Below are 21,604 nucleotides of genomic sequence, written 5' to 3'. Positions count from 1 at the left end.
GGGGTGGTAGCATCATGCTTTGGGGTGTTTTTCTGCACATGGGACAGGGCGACTGCACTGTATTAAGGAGAGGATGACCGGGGCCATGTATTGCGTGATTTTGGGGAACAACCTCCTTCCCTCAGTTAGAGCATTGAAGATGGGTCGAGGCTGGGTCTTCCAACATGACAATGACCAAGCACACAGCCAGGATAACCAAGGAGTGGCTCTGTAAGAAGCATATCAAGGTTCTGGCGAGGCCTAGCCAGTCTCCAGACCTAAACCCAATAGAGAATCTTTGGAGGGAGCTCAAAGCCAGAAACCTGACTGATCTAGAGAAGATCTGTGTGGAGGAGTGGGCCAAAATCCCTCCTGCAGTGTGTGCAAACCTGGTGAAAACTACAGGAAACGCTTTGACCTCTGTAATTGCAAACAAAGGCTACTGTACCAAATATTAACATTGATTTTCTCAGGTGTTCAAATACTTATTTGCAGCTGTATCATACAAATAAATAGTTAAAAATCATACATTGTGATTTCTGGATTTTTTTTAGATTATGTCTCTCACAGTGGACATGCACCTACGATGACAATTTCAGACCCTCCATGATTTCTAAGTGGGAGAACTTGCAAAATAGCAGGGTGTTCAAATACTTATTTTCCTCACTGTATATAGGCAGATAGATAGAAAGAGAGAAACATAACTATAAATATAACTAATAATTTGTTAAATGTAATTAAAATACAATTCATTTTATTAGTCTTACTACAGAATAGAATTATATACAAGCATCCACATCAAAATTTAATTTGTAAAATATTATTTTATTTATTAATATATAACTGCAGAATAACATTATGAATATCAATTCTATATTAGAAGTTAATTAATTTTTGTATTCTTAATTAGTTAATATATAGATAGACATAAAGAGAGAGAGAGAAACATAACTATAAATTTAACTTTATTTGTTAATATAATTAAAATACAATTAATTGTATTACTCTTATTACAGAATAGAATTATATACAAGCATCCACATCAAAATGTAAGTTGTAAAATATTTTTTCATAATTTAATTAATATATAATTGCAGATTAATATTATATATAAAATTTTTATATTATAATTAAATTTATAATCATATAGTAATGTATATTATTTTAATTATTGTGTGTGTGTGTGTGTGTGTATAGACTACATACATATACACATGTAATATTGCATATATATACTGTGTGGGATTTTTATATATTTTATACATTTTATATAATATAATATAATTTCATAAAATATACACAATTAAAATCTTATAATAAGAAGATTTTGACCCTCTAACTCTAGTACTCTATTGTAATTCTATTTGATCTATTTGTTTTCTTTTTTATTTAAAAAAGCTCTAACACTTCATTTTCTATTTGCCTGTTTCCTTTAAAAAGATGCTTCTAACACTAGCTTTCTCTATTTCTTTTTCTATTCAATCTACTTTTATTTATTATAAAAAGACCTTCTAACACTAGCATTCCATATCCTCTTTCTATTCTATCTACTTGTTTTCTTTTTATTACATCCCCCCCCCCCTTGCTACGTTTGCTAACTGAGACTTGTTATAGCACTTGCATATTATTGCTATTTTGTTGGTTTTGATTGCTTCTCATTTGTAAGTCGCTTTAGATAAAATGTACTACATGTAAATGTAAAAATAAATATTTTAAATATATATATATATTTTTATATTTCTATATTGAATATATAATGTGTAACAAGAAGGCAGAAAACACTGACACAGATCACAGTCCCTTCTCCTAACGCTGAGCATTTGTTTCATGAAATACCCCGCCATGACAGTGTGTGCCCTTGTCCACCATTTTCCAGGTCATTAGGCAGACAAAATGCCTCTATGGAGGAGAAGTGTCATCAAAAAGAGAGAATCAAACTTACTCCTTGAAGGTAGCCGTCTCAGGGTCTTCCGTCATAACATCGTGCAGCGCTTCCACGTTGATGTTAATGATCCCACAGAACTTGTCCTGGATCACGCTGAAAAATGATTGCAGAGGAAAATGTTATTTAGAAAATGAACACAATGTTCCATCATTCACACTCTGAGAGCACCGTGACAGAAATATGTTTTAAGGTGTCTTCACAAGCCTGTGAGAAGGGATGTCATGGGGGTGATTTTAGTAGTCGAAAGCAAAGAAAATGAAATTTCACAATACTCAATAACAGTTTGGAAAATAAATATGCTATTCAAAATATTACTTCAGTTAGTAAACAAACTAAAAAAACAATTATTTCTCAATTAAACTTTATTACCACATCAAAATGGCTATTTCAACAAAGAATGTCTTTGCATGTGGGAAAACACACGTATGAGCGTCGAAAAGCAGTCACCTGTCAGTGTGACAGAGCGTGGGTACAGAGTTGCTACTCGACTTTAACTAAACTTTAGAAAGACTGCTATTGCGACTTTTTTATGTATTCAATTTTTCTTTTTTTTTTTAGGTTTTTGCATCGAGTTGGTAGCAAAGCACTTGTACCGTTGACAACCCTACCCATGGGTATTAAGATTTTCTGTCTGAAAAAAAAAAACCTTTTTAGCCTGGAAATAGCTTGCACTCACAAACCCTTTCTGCAAGGGAACAATCAAAAGCTTAAGAGAAATATTCAGTCTGACTGACTGTTAAAATCTGAACTACACTTAAGGGACCTGCACATTAGACCGCACATATTATCTGAAGCAGTTATTGCCAATAAATGTGAAGATATTCATTAGATTAAACCCTTAATGCAGCTGTTCTTTATGCTTTCTGTGACACGGCAATAGTTAGCACTTTATGAAGAACAGTCTCTCCATTTCACAGCCTTGAAGCCATATGTTTGACATAGCTGATTTAAAAATTAAACTTCTGTCATAATTTACAACCATCATGTCATTCCAAACACATACTGTATGACTTTTTTCTGTGGAACACAAATGGAGAAGTTTAAAGGAATGTCTGAGCTGCTCTAATCTAATCCAAACACACAAACAAAATAAAAACAATACCAGTGCTATTTTAGTATTATTTATATATAGTTTGTATCAACATTTTGAATCTACATTTATATTTAGTCATTTAGCAGATGCTTTGATCCAAAGCGACTTACAAATGAGGACAATGGAAGCAATCAAAATCAACAAAAGAGCAATAATATGCAAGTGCTATAACAAGTCTCACTTAGCTTAACGCAGTACATGTAGCAAGTTCTTTTTTTTTTTAAATTATATAATAAATAAAAAGAAAACAGAATAGAGCAAGCTAGTGTTAGAGGCCTTTTTTGCTTTTGTTATTTTTATAATAAATAAAAAGAAAATAGATAGAATAAAAAAAGATTAGAGAAGCTAAGTGTTATTTGCTTTTTTGTACTTTTTTTTTTTTGGAATTTCTTTTAATTTCACTGTAACTGTGCTTTTTTTATTCTTCTTTTTAAACTTTGTTTTAATATAACTACTTAGGTTATTTTCACATTTTAATTCCAGTTTTATGTTTAGTTTAGTTCTAGTTTTTATTTATTTCCTGATGGTAAATGTAGTCCTTCAATTAAAACTAAACGAAAATTAGAAATGTTGCCAGCTAACTGAAATGTTTTTCAAAATTTACAGTGGTGAAAATAATTATTTGATCCCCTGCTGATTTTGTAAGTTTGCCCAATTAAAAAAAAAAAGAGAAGGTTTTATCATTTTTAACTGATAGAGACAGAATATCAAACAAAAAATCCAGAAGAAAGCAGCATACAAATGTTAAAAAAAGATTTACATTTTAGTAAGTCAAATAAGTATTTGATCCCCTACCAACCAGCAGGAATTTTGGCTCCCACAGATTGGTTATGTGCACATGTGGAACACAGATTAGTCCTGTCACTTTAAGAAGATACTCTTAATTTCAGCTCGTTGTGTATAAAAGATTCCTGTCCATAGAATCTGTATCTTCCATTCCAACCTCTCCACTACAATGGACAAGACCAAAGAGCTGTCAAAGGACATCAGGGACAAGATTGTAGACCTGCACAAGGCTGGAATGAGCTACAAGACCATCAGCAAGAAGCTTGGTGAGAAGGAGACAACTGTTGGTGCAATTATTCGGAAATGGAAGAAATACAAAACAACCATCAATCGGCCTTGGTCTGGAGCTCTGTGCAAGATCTTGTCTCATGGGGTAAGGATGATCATGAGAAAGGTGAGGGATCAGCCCCGAACTACACGGGAGCAGCTTGTTAATGATCTCAAGGCAGTTGGGATCACAGTCACCAAGCAAACCATTAGTAACACACTACGCCGCAATGGATTGAAATCCTGCAGTGCCCGCAAAGTCCCTCTGCTCAAGAAGTCACATGTACAGGCCTGTCTGAAGTTTGCCAATGAACATCTAAATGATTCAGAGAAGGCTTGGGAGAATGTGCTGTGGTCAGATGAGACCAAAATTGAGCTCTTTGGCATCAATTCAACTCGTTGAGTTTGGAGGAAGAGAAACGCTGGCTATCACCCCAAGAACACCATCCCTACAGTCAAGCACGGAGGTGGAAACATCATGCTTTGGGGCTGTTTTTCTGCTAAGGGTATAGGGTGACTTTACTACATTAAGGGGCAAATGGACGGGGCCATGTACTGTAAAATCTTGGATGAGAACCTCAGCCAGAACACTGAAGATGGGTCGTGGATGGGTCTTCCAGCATGACAGTGACCCGAAACATACCGCCAAGGCAACAAAGGAGTGGCTCAAGAAGAAGCACATTAAGGTCATGGAGTAGCCTAGCCAGTCTCCAGACCTCAATCCTATAGAAAATCTGTGGTTTAGAGATTTAGAGAGGATCTGTAAAGAGGAGTGGACCAAAATCCTCCTGAGATGTGTGCAAACTTGGTGACCAGCTACAAGAAACGTCTTAACTCTGTGATTGCCAACAAGGGTTTCTACACCAAGTACTAAGTCATGTTTTGCTTGTGGATCAAATACTTATTTGACTTGCTAAAAAGTAAATCTTTTTTTAACATTTGTACACTGCTTTTTTCTGGATTTTTTTGTTTGATATTCTGTCTCTATCAGTTAAAATAAACCTACCATAAAAATGATAAACCCTTCTTTTTATTTTTTTTAAATGGGCAAACTTACAAAATCAGCAGGGGATCAAATAATTATTTTCCCCACTGTATATTGTATTTTAACCTTATTTTATATTTTAATTATTAAGGCAAGGCAAGGCAAGTTTATTTATATAGCACATTTCATACACAATGGTAATTCAAAGTGCTTTACATAAAAGGAAGTGAAATAGTCATTATTAAAAATAATAAAAATCACAACAATAAAAACAAAGTGATTTAAAAATTGATTTTAAAAGAATTTAAAACATTTAAGAATAGAAAGTGATTATACATAGTGCAATCAGTTCGGACGTAGCACAGTGCTCATTCAACAAATGCACAGCTAAACAGATGAGTTTTGAGTCTGGATTTAAAAGTGGCTAATGTTTTAGCACATCTGATCTCTTCTGGAAGCTGGTTCCAACTGCGGGCAGCATAATAACTAAAAGCAGACTCCCCTTGTTTTGTGTGAACCCTTGGTATTTCTAACTGACTCGATCCTAATGATCTGAGTGGTCTGTTAGGTTTATATTCAGTGAGCATGTCTCCAATGTATTTAGGTCCTAGACCATTTAGAGATTTATAAACAAGTAAAAGTACTTTAAAATCAATCCTAAATGTAACTGGAAGCCAGTGCAAGAACCTGAGGACTGGTGTAATATGCTCAAATTTTCTGGTTCTAGTCAGAATCCTGGCAGCAGCGTTCTGGATGAGCTGCAGCTGTCTAATGGTCTTCTTTGGAAGGCCGGTGAGGAGACCATTACAATAATCCACCCTGCTGGTGATAAAGGCATGAACCAGTTTCTCCAAGTCTTTACTGGAAACAAAACATCTAATTCTTGCAATGTTTTTGAGGTGAAAGTATGCTGATTTAGTTACTGCTTTGACATGACTACTAAAACTAAGGTCTGTCTCCAGAAACACCCCAAGATTTTTGACTTGGTTTTTAGTTGATTGACCCCTAGAGTCAAGGTATGCATTCACCTTGAGAACTTCATCTTTGTTTCCAAATGCAATGACTTCAGTTTTCTCCTTATTTAACTGAAGAAAGTTAAATAAGGAGAAATTAATAATAACCCTGATTCATTCAACTTGTGTCTTCTGAAGCCATACGACAGCTTTGTGTGAGAAACAGTCTGAAATTTTAAGAATTATTCACTGAAAATATTGTTTAACAGCTGTGGTTACCATTCACTTCCATTGGATCTAAAATATCAGACATTCAGCTATAAATATTTCCTTTTTGTATTCCACGGAAGAAATACAGGACACGAATGTGAGTAAACAATGACATAATTGTTATTTCTTTGTGAACCATCCCTTTAAGGATGAAAACATCCTATGGTCTTGACCTTCCCAGCACATTTTTCTTCTATAATGTGTGGCAGGGCCAAATTTCCTGTGTTTGGCGCTTTCCATCACAGTCTTCAATATAACCCCCCAATGTCAAATTGGTTCATTCGTCACTCAGAGCTGAAACACACGAGATCCCTCGACTGTCCACTTAGAACCCTGTGACGATTCTTTCTCCGCCTCGGATCTGCTCACATGCAGCATTCAATGAAAAGCCAGATAAGGAGGGTCAGTTCTAAATCTCAAAAACATTGCTTGGTGAAATGAACTAGTCGATACCGTTTCTGGAGCAGCAATCACATCTCTGCTTTGGTGAAATAGAGGTAGATGATGAGGTACTGTAGCTGCTAAGGGAGAGGGGCACAGCCGATATGACTTAATAAAAAAAATTGGTCAGGAATGAAAGACGGGTGGTATGAAATTACAATTGCAATATGACATGTGCCTCTCTATCACCCATCTGCAACCTGGTCCTGAGGAATTGAGTGTTTCCTTAATCCAAAACGAGGTGCTCATTTCATTTTATCTGCGCCCTCATTCATTTTTCATACATGAAAGTAAAATTCTCAGTATTGCATATGGCTCACCACTCAAAACTGATGACTGAAAAAAGTTTTAAATAACTCAAACTGTGTCATGCTAAGCATATATCAGAATATATGAAAAGCCAATTACTGTTTTGCCTGAAGACACCCTGAAAGTCTGCTACAAGCAAACTTGGCAAACACCATAGCTAGCTAAATATCTACTCAGCTATACATTTAATAAAGTTTACAGCTTTAATATTACTTTTTTTTTAGTATAATACAGGGTAGGGGGCAATCTTATCTCAACCCACCAATATTAGAGCTACAAGAGCTGCGCTAGTGACCTATCAAAGATGCATCATATTAAAGATTTCTTATCACTGCTTGGACCTGAAAAAGAGGCCTGTATAACAACTAATGACACTCAAACCAGCACCTTTGGACAATTAAACCTGCAGAACTACCGTTTTTTAAAGGATTTTACAGGACAACATATCAGAAGAATTGCATTTATGTAAGACTACTGTAAAATCAAATAATATTTTTCTCTTTTTTTTGTGCTTTTATAAATGTTAAGCTTTCATGCACAAAAAAGTGATAATTCAGCCTTTAACCATCAGAATCTTTGACCTTTAGAATTAGGATGTTGTTGTTTTTTTTCCAGCTTTTTCAGTTTTTTTAGGGCCTCTATTAGCCTGTTTTACTCACCCTCAAAGCATTCTAGGTATATGTGACTTTCTTCTTTCAGAAGAATCCAATCAGAGTTATTAAAAATTGTCCTGGCCCCTCCAAGCATTACAATGGGGATAAGCGGGTGTTCTTTGTCAACAGTAAAGACGACATGAAATAAAGTGCGTGCATCCATAATAAAACGTGCCTCACACATCTCCGGGGGTTGAATAAAGGACTCCTGTAGCGAACCCATGCATTTTTGTAAGATAAATATACATATTTCAAACTCTCACTTGTGCTGACTGTGGTACTCAGAAGCCATTCCGGCGGATGATGTAGGACGTCGGCGTTGTGTGATTAGTGACAAACGCGGAAAGAGAACAAAACAAAACGCTGGTCAAGAATTAGAAGCACAAAATGAGGATTTGTAAAGAAAAATGTCAGAGGATTTCGATATAAGCTATATGGATATTTTTCTTACAAAAACTCATGGATTCGCTACAGGAGGCCTTTATTCACCTGGATTCTGGCCTGGATTCGTCTGAAAGAAGAAAGTCACATACACCTAGGATGCTTTGAGGGTGAGTAAAACACAGGCTAATATTCATTTTTGGGTGAACTAACCCTTTAAGACTGTCAACACCCTTTTGCAATGTGAATTACACATAAAAGTACTGACAAAACACAAATATCAAAATGGTTGGTTATTGCTCTTAATATTGTTATTGCAATTATTAATGCTGATTAATTGAATATACATTAAAAATTTAAATTTTTTTTTGCCATATGTAAATTTTTTGCAGTCATATATATATATATATATATATATAAAAATGTGATTATTTTTTTTGAATAGTCGTTAAGTGTTGGCAATGCTACTTGATATTTATGTTAAATTAACCACTGTTTACATCATGTATTCCACAAGTATTCCAATTGTAATCAAGCAAGCAGCTTGCTCTAAACTGTCTAAATGTACTGGCAAACTGCAACATCATTATTCCAAAGGCAGCTGGTTGAAAACACTCTGAATGGTTCTGTTTGTGCATGTGTAAAAACCAAGACCCAATCTGCATATCCCTCTTTCTTTTTTGGCCTGGCTGTATGTGCGGAGATCATTACATCATTATTATCATCATCTGTTTATTCTGCGCTCTCCAAATGACTGAAGCAGAGACAAATCTGTATCGTTTCATTGCTGTCATCACTGCGGTTATACTTCATTAGGGGGTGAAATTATTTGTGACGTATTGCGCCTCAGAGAAGAAACATTCAGTGCCTTGGGCATTGCTGTGAGTCCACAGGTGTTTATTCAGAGGGAGTCAGAACACAGCAAATAGAATAGTAATGGCAGGATCAGAAAATGCCATTCAAAGCACCCTGAATGCCTGTGAAAATTAATATGCTGGGCCTCATTTCATGCAAGCCTCTCGGCGCCACTAAATATCCTTTCAGAGTCTGCTTTCATAATTTTCTCGGCGCCGTTCAAGTCACACGAGTCCAAAGAGAGACGAAAAAGCATCTGAATAAGGATGATTGTTGACTGGCAGAGCACAATTCCTCTCTAAAATAAGTTTGTATATTGCAATATTGTAATATAACAGTCATTAAAATGGCAATTTAAGCCACACCAGACAGAAAAAAAATCCCTGTCTGGATCAGGGTCTGAAACTTAAGGTGAAATTGTATTTTTAGTTTCAGAAAACTAAAAATACAATTACCCCAGGCTTCAGTTTCACATGATCAGAAGTCATCATTTCACTGTGGAAACCAAAATAAATTTTTTTCCCAGGGTTCTTTGATGAAAAGTTTATTATAAACATCTTTACTGTCGCTTTTGACTTTATGAATTGAATTTAATGCATCCTTGCTGAATTGAAGTATTACTTTGTTATTTTTCTTCTAAAAAACAAAACTGACTCAAAGTTTGAATGGTAGCATGTTTCTATTAAAAAAATCCACTTATGGCCTTTGTGTTGTTGTTTGGTTAGGCATCAGTGTTCAATTTTATGTTGCTTAATACTCTTCATCTAAAAACGGATTTATAGGCAATAATTTTCAAATCGAATTATTCTGATTGAATATGTTAATAAATGCATTTAATTTAAGCATTTGACATAAACGATGACTCACATCAGCATCATTTTTAATTAGTAAAAATAGCTCTTGAAATAGAGCTCCACAATTCTGACAAATAATCAAACACTGTTGATTATTGCTCTTGATACTGTAATCACAATTCTTAAAGTTGATTCACAGAAAATAAAAATAAAAAAGAAATACTATTTGGGTGTTTTGTCCAGTACTGAATGGATGCCTTTTGCATTCCAATGCTGCAAAAAACACACTAAGCGAAAACATTTGACAGTATCTCTAAAATATAATAAATATTTTTGGAATTTTTTTTCTTCTTGATCAGTTAAATTGTAGCAGCCATAACAGTAATAATGGTTATTTAATAACTGCGCAGCCCTACCCCGAAAAAGTAATGGAAAAGTTTAATTCTGACACTGGATTGGATTTGAGCAGAAGGCAAGATGTGGCAATAATGGAGAAAACAACATCATGCATCTGCGCTTCAGAGACTGAGGCTCAGAGATATGGCTCACGGATCCAGGCTGTCTCTACAAGCGTGATAATGCATGACTATCCCAAGACTCAGGTTTAAGCCGCATGGGGAGCCTCTCCTGTATATGACAGGAAAGTCCTCAAAACTGCAGAAGGAAAACAAGGCCATGATGGAGCTGTCATTGTTGCCAGTTAATCACTACTTTGGGTGGGAGGGAGACTGACAACGAAGGGATTTGGTATTGATGCCATTATTGATCTCATAGAACAATGACCCGTAAGATCAATCTCAATGAAATAAGGTGACAACAGACCTGCTGCGGACCCGCAATCGATTCCACATTCCCCAATGCAATTCCATGATACAAGATTTCACAATGGGCACATACAGACACATACATACATACAAAGTGTGGACACATGCAATAGATCAGATAAATCCAGAGCGTCAAATACTTTGCAGATGACCGGCTGCCCTTCAGAAAAGGAAGAGCCTGCATGCAGAGACATGCTCAAGCATTTTCATGTGGCCAGACTGAATATTTACATTGTAATGAGAAATGAGAAGGAGAGTCAATCATGACTTTCTCCACCGTTTCTCTTCCCCTGACAATCTGCACATGTAAAAGCAATATGACTGGACAGATGGTCTGGTCTTTAAGGTGGCAAGGATCAGCAAACTGTTTGACATGAAATTTAAATATATCTTGTTAATCACTCTGCCACATGGAATAAAAATATGTTATGTCTGCAGTGCAGGATTCTTGACACTGTTTCCTAGAAAAGACAATCATGCAAATTACCACCTCATTGTGTACTGTTATTGCCATTCACTACATTATGTGTGCTGTGGAGGTAAACAGGTGCATCTCTTCCCTTAATGATGCGATTTTGACTGTCAACGTCGCTGCCAGAATCATGTATGCAGAGTTGAAAAGATTGAAAAGAAAAGTAACTCAAGCAAATGTGTTATTCTGCAGAGATCCTTATTTATTTTTTTACCATTGTTCACAATAGAATCTAATTCATAAGAAAGTGTCCCCTTTGAGAGCAAAAAAGCTACTAAAAAACCCTCAGAGTATCACAGTTGTGTACAAGGGTTATGTGTTTTCCCACTTAAAAATCAAGTCAAAGATTCTAAAACCAACAAAATTATCAAACAAATTAGTTTTATATGACCATATTTTACTGCTGCTCTTAAACTTGGGATAATGTTAGAATTTTATATTTAAGATAGTGCTGTCAAGCGATTAATTGTGATTAATCGCATCCAAAATAAAAGTTTATGTTTACATAATATATGTATGTGTACTGTTTATTTATTGTGTATATATATATATATATATATATATATATATATATATATATATATATATATATATATATATATATATATATATATATAAATACACACACACACACACACACACACACAGTATATATTTTGAAAATATTTACATGTATATACATTTATATATTTATATTATATATAAATATATTTAATATATAAACAACATTTTTCTTAAATATATACACATGCATGTATTTGTATTTATACATAATAAATATACACAGTATACGCATATATTATGTAAACAAAAACTTTTATTTTGGATGCGATTAATCGTTTGACAGCACTAATTTAAGACTAATGGTGTGAAGTTCAATTTGTGAAATTTTGTGAGCAAAAAGTTTATTATCTACTGTCAATAGTGTAGCAAAATAGAAAGCACTGCTCACTTTCAAACCAAGCAGCTTTCTGTTGATCAACAGGACGAATCTGTGTAATCATCTTCAACCTGCTGAAAATTTGTGTGGACTAATCTTTCATCCTAATGAGAAATTCCCTATTGTGTGGATTCCTATTGAAATGACTGAATTTTCCGGTCACACTTAATTTTAAGGTCCAATTCTTGTTATTAATAAACCATTAACTATGACTTTTGCCTCAATAAACTCCTAATTTTCTGCTTATTAATACTTCATTATTAGTAAGTTGTTAAGTTTAGGTATTGGGTAGGATTAAGGATATAGAATATGGTCATGCAGAATATGTGCTTTATGGGCCCTATCATACACCCGGCGCAATATGGCACAAGGCGCGGCGCAAGTGTTTTTGCTAGTTTCAGCCTGACGCAGTTCTCATTTCTCCTTCCTGCGCCGCGTTGTTTAAATAGCAAATGCATTTGCGCCCATTTGTGCGCCCATGGGCGTGCTGGTCTAAAAAAGAGGTGTGTTCAGGCGCATTGTTGGCGCGTTGCTATTTTGAGCAACCGAAAATAGACTGCCAACTCAAACCTGGTCTAAAGTCTAAAGTCAATGGCGCAATATTTTTTTTATTTAAAGAGTGCGTTAGTAGAAAATGCCCCTCTGGGCGGGTCCACAATGCGCGTTCACTTTGCTTATTACACACAGGGACGCACAGCAGCACACAAACATGCCAAATATTAAAAATTATTCCGTTTAAATAGCGAATCCGTCATGGCGCGAGCGCAACTCGCTCTTAAAGGGAATGGGAGATGAGACTGTGATTGGTTTATTGCACGTTACGCCCAAAAAAATGCCCATTACTCATTAAGAGAATAGGGACAACCAGTTTAGACCATGCGCCTGGGTGCACCGACCGTTTTCCTGTCGTTAAACTAGCAAAAGTGGATTTGGACACGCCCTGAGTGCACTTGCGCCGTGAACTTTAGACCATGCGCTTAGATCGTTAAAATAGGGCCCTATAAGTACTAATAAACGGCCAAGATGGAAACTTTATTATGACTTCAGCTTCATAGTCAAATGACAGATCAAACAATTGTTTATGAATACATTTATTTTTGCAATGCATCAAAGGATGAGTACCTCATTCCCTCAAAAAAGACAGGTATACCGTTTTGTTCCTTTGTCTTTTTCTCTGATTCTCAAATAAGTCTAGGCCTATGCTTCAAATCAAGGTGTATAATGTGTTTCTTCTCTAGATGGTTTGGTTCATAGCTTAACTTTTTTTTTTTACATAGCTTAGCTATTCACAGTTTATTGAGGATTTAATTTTAAAAAATGCCAATAGAGAAAATAAATGAGAAAAATATTTCTAGAACCAGGGTCATTGAAAAAAATGTGGAAGATCACTCCATTTTGGCAAAGTTTATAGGGTAAACGTACCGATTAAGCTCACGTACACATTAAGCACACTTCCATTTTGAGATCAGATTATAAAAAGAAAAAAGAATTTATTATCCTACTTGATGTCTTAACTGAATGATATGTTTGTTACTATATACCTCCTGTAATTTCAAGTCAATCAGATCATTTCACGCTGAGATATGTGTCTCCATGTGTGCACACTGTCTGGCGGCCATTTTGAAAGCTGTCTGAAAACTTTCACCAAAAGAGGAGCCCCTTAAATGTGTGTTTTTTTTAGATGTTTAAGCCTTTATTTTGGGTAAATTTCACTACTTATTGTAAAATTAAGAGATTAATGTTCAGACTTTTGCATATTATAACCTGGAACTTGGATGTGGGAAATAATTACATTAGATCCAAAAGATAGTTTTAGCAACATAGCACAGATGCTACAGAACACAGTTAGCTGACTAGCTGTATAAAATTGTGTGCTACACTAATATATTACTTCACAGGCATTACTGGCTTGTACTTTTACATCCATAATATTATAAATTGAGTCTGTGGTTTTACAGTGCTGTAATTTTGAAAGATTTCATATTATTGTAAGGTGAGCTTAAAGGGTGCACTACTATGAAAATCACACAGCTTCAGTGTGACATCAATAAGAAAAAGTATAATTTCATAGATATTGTTAATAATAGTTGTTCATATTAAAATATGTATGAACTTAATACATAACTTAATAGCAAAATCCTGTCATTTTAATAAATATTACATGAAATTTATTAAAAATTGTTGCTGCTCCAATTAAGCTCAGTGTGCTCTCTTTAAGGTCTTCCACATTGAACGTCTATGTAAATACTTCATAAACAGATTTTACATATTAACTGATGGTTGTCACTATAAGTTAAGTTAATCGATTTTCTATGGATTCTGTCGACTCAAATCTGCAGACTGGCTCTGGTCTTTGGCAACTAGCATCAACTTCTCCAAACTGTAAATCTGTGGAAAATCGGGGGAAAAAATTGTGTAGTGTATTCCAGCCTTAAGAGACTATAGATAAGTTGACATCCATTTAACAAGAACTTTCATAATGAGGCTAGTTTCATTGTTTCATGTTTTATTGGTTTGTTTTATTTGATTTTTGAATGTGTTACTAGCCTAGATGTTGCAATGTGCTTAGATGACACTTCATTATGAATAAATAACTGATCGACTTGAATGCCTTGTTGCTTGATTTTAGTGTTCTGTTTTTTGTGATTGACTTTGTACCTTCAAAAAAATATATTTTTTTAATTATTCTTTAAAAATTTTCTTTAAAATAAACAATAATTTTTTTATAAAACATGATGTGAGCTTAATGGGAACAGGGGTGTGCTTAAAGGGTACAAAAATATACCCATTAAGCACAGCCAGACTTTTTGAATTTAATGATGTATATCTTAATTGAAATGCCTTTGTCATTTAAAATAAAATTAAATATTTTTGTGTGAGATTAATATTTTATTTTAACATAACTTTTTGTACTGAAACCAATATCTTGTGCACTAAAAATATCTCAATGTAGATTTTGGTGAGCTTAATAGGTAAGTTTACCCAAATTAATATTGCTTGTGTATACTGGCTGCCATTACTCTAATAGATGTTGCTACAGGTGTTGCTATTTGTGCTTTTTGAGGCGTGAAAATGTAAATGACTCGTAATATCCAAACTACTGATGTGGTTAAAACCAACAAGCCATTTCTCCCGGCGAGTCATCATTACAAAGTGATTTTTTTATTTGTATGGTCTCCGAGGTAAATGTCAAATGATTTATTTAAATGTTATCACTTGTACAGCTTGCTGATGACTTCTGCTATATAAGCTTCAGACATTTGCATGCAAATGTGATAGGATGATCCTGCAGGTGTTTATATAATGACGAACCTGTTGTCAGATGGTAAAAGCGACATGAGCGCCAGGGCAGAGAGCTTTCTCCTCTCAGGCTGGGTGATGTTGTCCATGCGGTCCACCCACATCTCAATCATACTCCCCAAAAGCTGGTCTGCCTGAGAAAGCAGAGATCACCATGATAAACAATCTCATTCACATAATTCTCATTTATAATTTAGCCGTGCACAGGTGAGCCAGGCACACTGGGAACAAGATTAATACACCCTTCATAAGATAAGAGGAAAACATTAAGGTATGTTGAGCTGCCGGACAGGGCGAATATATAAAAAGCTCCATCTCTGAAGTTATTTGGCTGATACTGTAAATAATGAAGGGGTCTCAGCAGGAAAGATATTTCTGGGATTGAGGAAATTAAGAAGAATACTGATATATGCTGAGACTACAATAGTGCAAATGAGTTCAATTATTCGGTGGGGAGATACGGCCCAGGGTTGAAAGGGAATGATGCTGTGTGGGTGGCTCGGCAAAGCATCTTGGTCCACTGGGATCAAATTACAGTAAGATCAGCTCCCACAAACCCAACTAAAGATACGCTGCACAGAAGAAAACTAGGCCAAGCTTGAGGATTTTTTGTTTGTTTGTTAATTTTTTGCTTCAGTGTACTTGACCTTGACATAAAGGTAAGAAGTATAAAGGAAGTATCGGGGAAAGAGGAGATTTTTTCATCTAATTATGTTTAGTCCTCCAACATCTGAGGCATGTGAGCTGGAGTTCTTTATTTAAAACCATAACAGTAATTAGTTATGGACCAATATTGAATTTTTGGCTTTTATAACAACTATTAAAGTGTATATTGAGCCATGGTTATTTATAATTTATAACTTATTGATTAAATGTTCTATTAATCTACTATTCTTGTAAGGAATGCACAATACATTGCCATATCGGTTATTAGGCAATACTGAATATTTATTGTGTATTATATCAGGGTTATTATTAGGGATGCACCAGTTAACCGGCCATAAATCGGAACCGTTTTTTTGTCTTGGAAGTGCACCCGCTTGCACATTACATTGTAATCATTCGCAAACAAGTAATTTGTGTGGAAGACATTCAGCACAAGCACAACAAACACAGAAAAACAGATGCCAAGATGCAAACAGCCGTTGGTGTACTGGTGCACAAATAAGAGCCAGAAGTAAGTCAGAAGTAAACGTCAGTTATGTACAGGATGATTATTTTTTATTTTACCTTAAAATTACATTGACTTAATTTGATTTAAAAAGCACCTGCTGTAGCATCTTTGTTTTACCTGTTGCACTAAACTTTATTTGATTTAACATTTTGGAATAATTTATTTATATAGCCTACTTTAGTTTTATTTAGTTTCACTGGTAAAGACGACCTTTTTTCTTTACAACAAATTTAAAAACGAAAACAAATAAAATAAATAAAATAAATGTAAATAAAATAAAGGTAAACTGAAATAAAGTACATTCAAAATAAAAACTGAACTAAAAAATACAGAAATATAATTAAAAACAGAAATGACAAAACACCACAACAAAATGACTAAAACCTTAAAATTAAAACTGAATTAAATTATTGAATTAGATTTGTATATGAAAAATACACAAATAATAAATCTAAAAAGAAATTGTACAGTATGTATACACACTGAAAAATTAAATATTGGTAAAACTATATTGCTTGTAAATAGCTAGTAAAAAAAAAAAAAACAGCAAGTAAACATGGAATTAACAGTGAAATTTTGCAGTAGAAAGACTGAAAAAATATTTTTTCTTGTAAAATATACTCCAATAATCTTTGTTTTATTTACAACTTTGTTATTGTAAATATTTTTACAGTGTAGTTAAGTGAACAGGTATTTTTGCATCAGAACTAGCTGTTTTATAATGCACTGCTCTATCGGGTGGCCTGGCATTCATCCTTACCTCCTGGTGGAATTCCATAGCCATTTGAGTGAGAAGTGATGTGAAAAAGCCTGAATTCTGCAGGAGAATCCGACCTGTCACACCCAGGTATGTCGACATAACCACAGGATACCTCTGTAGTCAAACACACAAGCATGTGTAAACAATAAAAACTGGAAAGAGTACATTTTAACAGAAATTAGGTGAGTACAACAGGACTACTGTAATAGACTGTACTGTGTTCACACTCACTTCGCCTTCAACTATCCCCCGTAACACAGCTGGCAGAAGAGGCTGAAACATATGGGAGCCCAATACAGGACTTACTTTTATGGCAATTTCAACAACCTGTAAGAAACGAAAGGAAAGAGAATTAAAGTGGGCAAGAGTAGAAATTGGAAGTTTAACAGCCTAAAATTTCCAAGTACTAAAAAAGGTTGTGAACGATTTGAATGCTCATCTTTAAATTCCTCGGTTTATCCACAGTGTGAAATCAAAACCTTCCTACTGCATTAAGTTGTGTTTTCTGCAAAAACATTAAAGACATGGGTTCCACATAACTTGGGCGGTATGTTAATTATAACACTATGGAGGAAAATGAAGTAAAAACATATGTCTAATATATAGACCTATACCTACAAACATAACTTACATATTTTTATAAGCAAACTTTAAAATGAATGAAATTTCAAAATTTTTTGGAACATTTTTTATTAAACTTGTTCAAATGGGAATAAATCAATGTACTCAAATCGATCATATTTTTTAGATCCCAATACAGATTAATTTAGAAATTATTAGAAAATATTGTTTTAGGGAACTGAGGTCTTGGGGAACTCACACATAAAGAAAGAGAAATCTTAACAGAACATCAGGGTCATATATGGCTTGTTCAAGGGCACAGTGTTCAAGTCTTTTTTTATGCAGGAATCAAACCACAGGGACTCTATTAATATATTTTAACATCATCGTGAATCAAGAAGGAGAATGCCTGGAACAAGCCTACTGGCATGGCCTTTAGGAAATGGAATGGGCAAATAAAAAGCACATTAAATTACTGTGAATTTCACAACTCTGTTTAATATCATATCACCAGCAAAATCAGACTGAATATATCATAAATATTCTATATATATCACCCAGCCCTGCTGCATACTTCTGACCTTGAGGACAACCAACTAGTTTTCAATGATGTGAAATTGCCTAGCTGTTCTGAAAGAGGGTAAGAGGAGCTTGTAGTTGTGTGAATTCTGTTGTCAGACTATGTATTGGCTTGAGAAGGGATCTTGGCAGCCCAAGGCCATTACCCTCCTATTCCAGCCTCACTTTGACAGGATGCAGGATGAACCTCTCCCTCAAGGTGCGCTATGGTTTTCATTTTTCTTCTTCAAGCCACTGGTGCACACACAGCCTGGCACATAGAGCCGAACTTTACTTAAGTGACTGCAGTGGGGTAATCTAGAAACAACATGAATAAACCAATGCGTCTGATGTATCTGGATTACAGCCATGATGGAGTAGAAAGCTTGAGCTGGCACAGCCTTTCCAAACTCAAACTGCTGTGGGAATTATGCCACTTTCTTTTTTAAAGCGTAAAAAGAAACTTTGAGGTTCACTTACATTTTGCACATTGTTGTAAACACTTTTTTTTTTTTTTTTAAAGGGGTCATGAACTGCCTTTGTCTTTTTTATTTTGAACTGTTCTCTGAGGTCCACTTATAATGTTATCAAGATTTTTACATTGAAAAAACTATTTTAAAATAGGCTATTTTCATCAGAACGCTCTGTTTGAATAGGCGTGGTGGATTGTAAACTCGGAACTAAACACCCACTGCTATGATTGGCTACATGCCTGTCCACACCAAGGATGATAACTATGAAGATAACTATAAAGATAACAATATTAGCATCCACACCAGCGAATGATATTGTCTGTTTATTCTTAGCGCATGCTCTTCTGCTGCTTTAAATTCTTGAGCTCGTTATAACAGGATTCTGATTGAGTGTCAATGTTTTTATCGTTTATCAGCTAGAAAAAAAATTATTCTGAAAGTGATTCCAGCTACACAATTTCTCTGTGCATTTATCGTTATAGCTGTGGTGTGGACTCTGCTATTCTTTAGTATTGAAGACTATTTTTAGAACTACTGTATATCTTTATCGTTATCGTCCTTGATGTGAACGGGCCTTAACATTTGAGTATGTTTGGCAGCCTACATCCTTCATAGAGTTCATATCAAATGATCTGTAATAACAGACAAAGCAATAGTGACCACGTAAAGAAAACAGTTACTCACACTTGTGTGGTGCGATATCGGATGCAATATATTAGGCAAAGCATCATCTTTCAGTTTCAATCTTTCTGAAAACCCTGCATCGAATTGTGCCTTGTTTGTAAACGAATCCGTGGTAAATTGAAGTGAACAAAGGACCGAGTTCTTACTGACGCGGTCTGGAACTTCATTAAGAATAAAGTTAATCAAATATAGTTTATCAGTTGGTTTCTGCATAGACCTGTGTTTTCCACTCTCGTTATTTTTATACTACATGCGCAAATCGGTGGGCGGGGCTAAACAGGCAGTGATGTAGAAGCAGGTGATCTTCTTCTTTGGAGGTGGTGTTTAGTCACACTATTACATCAAAGTGGCACATTCCACAAGCTGTCATTCTGGCTTCAATATAAGTTGTTTTTAGACTAACAAGAAAGTTTTGAGTTCTGAAACATACAGAATGAACATTTATAAGCAAATGTCTTACTGTAACCAGCATTTTTGCTTAAAAAAAAAGAGGGATGATTCAAAACTATTTCTTGAGGTAACTATCCACCTTTTTCTTTACGTAAAAATGGGCGCGGCCATTTGTAAATTCTATGGGTCTAGCTTCCGGTCTCATCCGCGTCCAGCTATTTTTAGCTGTACAAAACAGTTCGTTTTGCTGCTTGATATTGAAAATTAGTGTGTCTTATATTATTTTAATGTATTATCTTAATTATGAACACACTGGTTTGTAGTGCAAACTGTTTTACCGTTTACTGCACGTTGTTATTCTCCTCGTTATTTACCTATAGCGGCTAATGAACCAGAAGTTTACACATAGGCTTACTTCCGCATTGACGAAAAAGGTGGATATGCTACAACTATTGATACAGCTTGAATTCGGAACATTCCATTACTATCCATCATATAGAAATACACAAACCACATCAGTTCTGTAAGTAGTTATAAGAATGTTTCTCAGAGGAGGATCTGGGCACTGACAGTCTAGCAAGCTAGTGGTCAGTGTGTGTGAGCATCCAAGGACGCCCCTACGGGCTCCCACTTGTACTTGGCTCCAGCTGCACAGTTTGCTCTTCAAATCAATCACTAACTACCACATGTTTCCCTGCGGATGTCCTGGCCAGGGCGGATAGAAGGCCAAAAACATTTTCCTAAACCTCACTGAAATCATTCAAGCTGGCCTGACACACAGCCCTAGTTTCATGCAAGTTTTCTTAAAGGATAGTTCAGATGAAAAGGAAAATTCTGTCATGTTGTCGTAAACTATGTTTTTGCTTCTTCTATGGAACAAAGCTTGAAAGCTTTGGGTTCTCATTCATTGAAGTTGCATAGAATCAAAAAAACAGCACAGATTTTCTCCTTTTATTCAACAGACAGAGATGTCATAAAAGTTGGAAAAAAATGTGGGTGAATAAATGATGACAGACTTTTAATTTTTAGCTGAATTATCACTTTAAGCCTGGTAAATCCTATTGACATGGTGAGCGACATCTCTATCTGATTTTTGAGTACTCTTAACAGAAGTGCCTTAAAATGAGTTCCTCTTGAAAAAGGTGATTTCTGTCATAAAAGGACATGAACTGTAAAGTCCTTGATCCGTGTACACCGTCAGACAGTTAAATGGCCTGTCATCTCTCATTGTCCTTTAGCCTTTGACTCTAGTGAAATCTCTCCAAACTAATTTTACTGAGAAGATGGACCCTTCTTTCTGTGTTAATTAAAAATGTCAATAAAGAGAAAGCGGCGCCGCTAGATACTGCTGATGAAAATGAACAGTCAATTAGAGAGTTACAAAGCTCTTGCCCATGGACCCAATGATTTACGTATCAAACATGCTACCTGCGGTGTAAGAAGGCAGGGGATCCCCTGTGAGGTTAATCGAATGGCTGCCCACACGTCTGAGACTTTCACTGCCTACACAGATGCTTTAATGCATTCAGAACAGTTCCCATGTAGAGAAGCAAATGGAGGAGTGCAGGTCTGACAGGTTGTTTGATATGTAGAAAAAATTGTAACTTATTAACCCTTAAAAGAACAGTTCACCACATGACAAAGTTATTTATTCATTCTAAAGCTTTAATTGTTCACGAAATGAGTTAAGCAAAATGTTCATGCTGCTTTTTCTATAGAGTGAAAGTGGATGATGATTTATATTGCCAAAATTAAAA

General features: G+C 35.2%; 1 protein-coding gene across 1 annotated transcript in view; it reads right to left on the bottom strand.

Moving 5' to 3' along the window:
• ipo11 (importin 11) overlaps positions 1–21,604 on the bottom strand; it is a 205,409-nt gene that overhangs the window by 33,341 nt on the left and 150,464 nt on the right. Inside the window, exons 25-28 of the mRNA XM_058783964.1 lie at positions 17,413–17,508; positions 17,182–17,295; positions 15,260–15,381; positions 1,922–2,017 (exon numbers count right to left, since the gene is read on the bottom strand). Coding sequence (XP_058639947.1) covers positions 1,922–2,017; positions 15,260–15,381; positions 17,182–17,295; positions 17,413–17,508 — 428 coding nt within the window. The remainder of the gene's footprint in view (positions 1–1,921; positions 2,018–15,259; positions 15,382–17,181; positions 17,296–17,412; positions 17,509–21,604) is intronic.

This window comes from Onychostoma macrolepis, chromosome 08 (assembly GCF_012432095.1).
Source record: "Onychostoma macrolepis isolate SWU-2019 chromosome 08, ASM1243209v1, whole genome shotgun sequence".
NCBI lineage: Eukaryota > Metazoa > Chordata > Actinopteri > Cypriniformes > Cyprinidae > Onychostoma > Onychostoma macrolepis.
The sequence above is the reverse complement of the archived record's forward strand: the minus strand, read 5'-3'. Positions and strand labels throughout refer to the sequence as shown.